At 58.4% G+C, this 5,170-nt stretch overlaps 3 protein-coding genes across 3 annotated transcripts; 1 reads left to right on the top strand and 2 right to left on the bottom strand.

The window, feature by feature from the left end:
- Window positions 1–96: 96 nt before the first annotated feature.
- FIBRA_09022 (uncharacterized protein) lies at window positions 97–943 on the bottom strand (the record flags this gene model as incomplete). Its single annotated transcript, XM_012330621.1, has 5 exons — window positions 97–134; window positions 188–419; window positions 470–547; window positions 597–710; window positions 770–943. The coding sequence occupies 5 exons, from the start codon at window positions 941–943 to the stop codon at window positions 97–99; spliced, it is 636 nt and encodes a 211-aa protein (XP_012186011.1).
- A 1,457-nt stretch (window positions 944–2,400) lies between these two features.
- FIBRA_09023 (uncharacterized protein) lies at window positions 2,401–2,790 on the bottom strand (the record flags this gene model as incomplete). Its single annotated transcript, XM_012330622.1, has 1 exon — window positions 2,401–2,790. One exon carries the CDS (start codon window positions 2,788–2,790, stop codon window positions 2,401–2,403), a length of 390 nt encoding a protein of 129 aa, XP_012186012.1.
- A 1,084-nt stretch (window positions 2,791–3,874) lies between these two features.
- FIBRA_09024 (uncharacterized protein) lies at window positions 3,875–4,554 on the top strand (the record flags this gene model as incomplete). The annotated part of the gene is made up of 3 exons (XM_012330623.1): window positions 3,875–4,062; window positions 4,126–4,253; window positions 4,313–4,554. The coding sequence occupies 3 exons, from the start codon at window positions 3,875–3,877 to the stop codon at window positions 4,552–4,554; spliced, it is 558 nt and encodes a 185-aa protein (XP_012186013.1).
- Between the last annotated feature and the right edge of the window lie 616 nt (window positions 4,555–5,170).

Genomic DNA, 5,170 nt, shown 5'->3' on the forward strand with positions numbered 1-5,170 from the left:
CGCGGACGTCGATGTCACGTCCAGTCTGGAATGTCGTCCCAGAAGTCTGGGGAAAAAATACAAGCATAAGTAGACTACTAAAAGCGCCCGCCCGTTTTAGCTCACGTTCAGAGTGGCATAGTAGACAGAACCCTCTACGCTGTTAAATCAGCTCATGTGCCACGCTACTGCGACCTATAATACTCACGTTGGATGCGATCATCCACATCGGCGAAAAGCGTTTGATTCTCTAGTTGGACCTGATGGATGATGGCATTCTCCACGGATGTTGTCCAATTCACGGTCATACTACTGTTACTAGAGAGCCATCCGCCACTGATATCACTGTACACCTGCACCTCGTGGGACTTGTCATCGACGGATTGTGCGGAGACTGCAAAATATGAGAATGGGAGAGACTGGTTCACGAGATCGCTGGGCTATATGCTGATGTTCAGCGACAGCAGCGAAGATACAAAGCCCGACGTACTTCGACAGGACTGAGGAATCGCACTGTCAGCTCGACAGGTCCCGCAGTCATCGTAAAGATACTTTGAGTCGAGGTGATCTGCACGGCCGTAAGAGACCAGCGCCAGCAATACTACACACCTACTCACCTCCATACCCGGCGTCTGGACCGAGGGTTTGAACGTTGTATTTGGAACGTCAGGGGTTCCCATGAAAACGTAGGACGCTCCATCAACGTTCACAAATCCAGTCCATCCTAAATTCTGCAGATGCCCCTCGTCAGGACGACTACAAGTTATTCCCTACAGTCTATCTAACTCACGTGTCCATTCCAGAACGACGGCCAGGAAGCGCTAAGTGCAGTCGAACCGGGTGTCAACCACGTAGATAAATAAGGAGACCGGACTGCGAGCGGCACCGATGGTGGGCTAGCAGCGCCATAGATAGGATGAACCAAAGCCAAAAGTAGCAGAAAACCAAGAGAGAAAGCCCACATGAAGAAAGGGAGGAAAAACAGGCGAAGACTCGATCAAAGGAGCAATTTTAAAGAGAGATGGCCGTACGATGGGAGTAGAAATAAGCCCAGCGTAAGGAGGCGAAGGGTGATGCAAAATCAAACTGCATGCACAAAGAGGTTTAGTGCGTGGCATTAAAGTTGAATAGATGGCTGTACCGCAACCGGGTGGGGTATCAGATGATCTGCCAAAGTCAATACTCATGGAAGGCTGTGCAGCGCGCTGGCCTCCGCGGATGGCGGCACGATGTTTGCAACAATCTCAAAAAATCGATGTCCCGTCCCCGGAAAAATACCATGGAGCATGGTGGCCCCTCGGCTGACGGCGGCTTGATATTGTAGGTGGCGAGTTGCCCAGTAGTGTCGTATCACCCTCGTTGAGGACAGCAGGGACGAAAATAATGACGAACTTTCATACATTTTATGCCCGTTCATTGATACCAGTAGCATGGGCAATTCCGTTGTCTGGCATATGACTTGACATTGTCGTAATCAGCTCCTTTTGAGAGGGATGAATATACCGTCTGAGTCCAGTGGAATCGCCCAGAGCGCAACCGCCGACTCGAGGAGGAAGACAACTCACCCCGCGGAGCAACACCCAGGCCGCAGGCGGCACCAGAGCCGCCGTAGTGCTGGCCCAGCCGATGCCACCCATGCTGCATTGTATTTTCTCAGGTGCGGCGCATCGATTTTGAGATGGCTGTAACGGCCCGTATGACCTATGACCAAGTTTGATGGGTGTCGACACGTACTTGCGAGAGATGAAGTGTTGGGCACGGTTCTAAATTATGGAGGCGTTGGAGGGCTGGCTCGGCGCAGATGAGTTGATCGTAAGATGCGAGATCAAAGAACTATCAAAGGTCAATTGCTGCCCGCATATTTCTGACGGGAGGAGCCTGTGGAGTGTGGAGCATATTCAGATGAGTCTTCAATGCGGTAGTCTGGCAACGAGCTTGTGACTCACCGACATGACCTCCTGGCGCATCCTGCACGCAACAGCCTCCGCTCTACAACCGTACAAGAGCATCGTAGCCGCGATGAAGAACACGACAGCCGGAACGCAGACAAGACACCACAAAGCTCATTGATCGGTCACACAGAGTAAGCACAGGTGAAAGTAATCGATTTCCCCGCAAGAGCCCGCAGATGACTGGACGGATGCAAGCTGCAGACAAGCGCCTTAGACTCGTTCCGCTCTCCTTGTCCCTCGCCCTTCGACTGTCCTTATATTCGAGTTGCACCGGACAGACACCTGCCTCGCTGGCCACACTCGGCTGAACGTCCTGGAAACGGCTCTTGTATGTGTGTGCTTGTGGGTCCGAGTCGACGACAACGCATGTTCCCGTTCCGGTCAGACTTGTTTTGCCCGCGGGGGTGGCATGCACCTGAAGGAAGTGGCCACTTGGTGGCCCGCCAACACGGTGGTGAGTAGTGAGTAGCTATTTAAGCCGTGTTTCCGTGTCCTGGACAGCCCAAGGACCTGTCCTCTGTATTCGCCTGTCGTCTGCGACGACTCGCCCGTCCCACCTGCATCCCCCATCTCCACCACCACCGACGTCGACGACAGCATACCCGCACACGTCCGCATAATGTCCCACAATGCGTCCCTCACCCTCTTCCAAAGCGCGACGCCTGCCAACCCATTTGCGCTGTTCACCACATCGCACGCGCCGCGGGACGTGCACCTGATGTACGAGGACGTGGGCCAGCTCCTGCGTTCCTCGAAGACCGTGCGCCGCAAGCGGTGCAACAGCACCCCGTCGCGCGTATTCGACTGGAAGAGGCTCCTCGGCATGTAGGACCGCCCCCGACAAATCCAAATCTCCCATCCCAACCCTCCTGCCCGACCTCCCGTTATCCCAGACTACTTCACGCACACGACACGCTCATTTGGCACACGCTCTAAACGCCCAGACTTCCCTTCACCCCCAACGCGTTGGTTTCATTTTCTTTCAGCATTTCAGTCATTCCTTGCACGACTCTGCGCCACCCAGGGCCCCGGGAGACGCCAAAAACCACGGACACGAATTGGACTTTGCATGGCCTCGTATCACTCCCCCGTTTCTCTTCTGCACGACCGTTGCTTCATAAGGACCTTACACCACATGATGAACCCATGTCAATACGCACGATGTTAGCATACTGTAACAAACTGAATCAGACAGTGTATCAATCACATTCATATTCCAGTGTTCGTTTTTCCCGGAGAACTTCCATTCTGGCCGCGTCGCTCCCACGTACGCCGTGATCCATGCATGATGTGCATAGGCGCCGGGCCTCCAATAGAGCTCAAGGGAGGTATCATTTATACGCTTGCATCCATTGTAGACCATCTGTTCGATGACAACAAAATGCGCCGTCAGTGTGCGTGTTCCAATCAGCTTCGCGAGGGGAGAGACGGTCAACAGCGCGCTTGGCGTGTGTGCGCGGAACAACCTCGAAGACCAAGAGCCCGGGCGCGTTTGCTTTGATTATTAGACATCTGTGTGATGACAACAAACACATAGATCAAAGTGAATTCATTCATCGCCGGCTCTGTGAGGGGACGGAGCAGCGACGCACTCCGCGTGCCCCTTCCGCCCTCAGCACATGAACGGGGGGGACGAGCGAAATTGACTACGGAAGGCAAGACCGACACACGGAAAGCGATGGGACTGGGCCAGAAGAGCGTGAGCGAAGGTGTCCGACTGTTGTTGAAATCTGTCAGACCCCCATCCGCGGGCAGTGCTGGTTTGACCCCATCCATCTTTCATCGCTGTCTGCCTCCAATATGGCAGGCGCGAAGCAGGCTTGCCTACATAAGACCGCGCACCGCGCACCGACGCCCCCCAAGAGCCTCTCGCTCACCCGCACCCTCACCCTCACCCTCACCCTCACCCGCACCCTCACCCATAACCCACGCCCACGCCCAAAATGCGCACCGCTTCGCTCGTCCTCCCCGTCCTCGCCGCCGCCGCCGCCTGGCTGTCCATCCCCGCCGCGGCGGCGAGCGGCAGCGCCTCCGCCCCCCTGCCCTCGTTCCACGTCTCGATCCCCAGCCCCGACGCATGCGTGCTCAACTGCCTCGAATCCGCCATCTCCTCCGGCGGCTGCTCCAGCATGTACGTCCCCTCCCCCGCGCTCATCGTCCAACGCCCGCTGCGATGACTGACGCCGCGCGGCAGCACCGACATCAGCTGCGTCTGCACCTCCACCGCGTACCAATCCGCCGCCGAGGCGTGCCTCAAAGCGAACTGCACCGCCGCGGACCTCGCCACGGCGGCCGCGCTCCAGACGAGCGAGTGCGCAGGCGGTGCGTCTGTCCCCTGCTCCTTGCTCTGTGAATGCTGCGCTGACCTTGCTCTGTGCCAGTGAGCGGCGCCGTGACCCTCTCGACGAGCGCGACGGCGAGCGGGAGCGGGAGCGCGAGTGCGAGTGCAAGCGGCAGCGCCAACAGCACCAGCACCAAGACTGGCACCACGAGCACCAGCGCGGGGGCGAGCACGACAAAGGCGTCGGGCGGTGCACGCGCGCGGGGGATCGACGGACACGTGCTCGTCGGCGCGGGCACGGCCTTGCTGGGGGTGGTGCTCGGCGCGGGGCTGGCGCTGTGAGCGGAGGGGTGTACGGGTGTACGATGTAGTAGCAGTCCGCACCGGCGATATTGTAACTTATTTGTTTGGATGCCACTGCATCTGCAGACGAGCGGGCCCCTGTGGGCGCATGCCGAGATGGCGCACGCGATCCGCCCCGGGCGGCGCATCAGGCAACACGTACGTACTGCGAATCTGCGAAATCCACGCACCGGGCGCACGCCCCTCCCGCCGGCTGCGGCGCCCGCGTCCGCAACCGCTGCAGCCGCGGCGGCGCAAGGACGTGCAGGAGCCTGGCGCATGTAGCGGAAACAGCGGCAGAGCGGCGCACGGCGCGGAGGGATTCCCTGTATTAATCCTGATCCCCGTCGCAATGATCAGCCCCCTCACCGCAAGGGGCGTGATCAGCGTGCGCCCGCCGGTGCTTTCCGTGCTCGCCCCCCCGCCCCGCAAGGGCCGCAGGACGCGGACACATGTCGCCCGATCAGGATTTATGCAACGCAGCGACATTAAGAAATCCGGCGCACTAGACACCAGGGGCCCGCGGGCAGAGGCAGATCGCTCGAGCGAGCCGCGCCTGCCCTCGTCTCGCGCTCCAGGGCACCGACAACTCACCGTGAATGGTGTGTCGCAGCAC

This window comes from Fibroporia radiculosa (assembly GCF_000313525.1).
Source record: "Fibroporia radiculosa TFFH 294 genomic supercontigs, scaffold6395, whole genome shotgun sequence".
Lineage (NCBI taxonomy): Eukaryota > Fungi > Basidiomycota > Agaricomycetes > Polyporales > Fibroporiaceae > Fibroporia > Fibroporia radiculosa.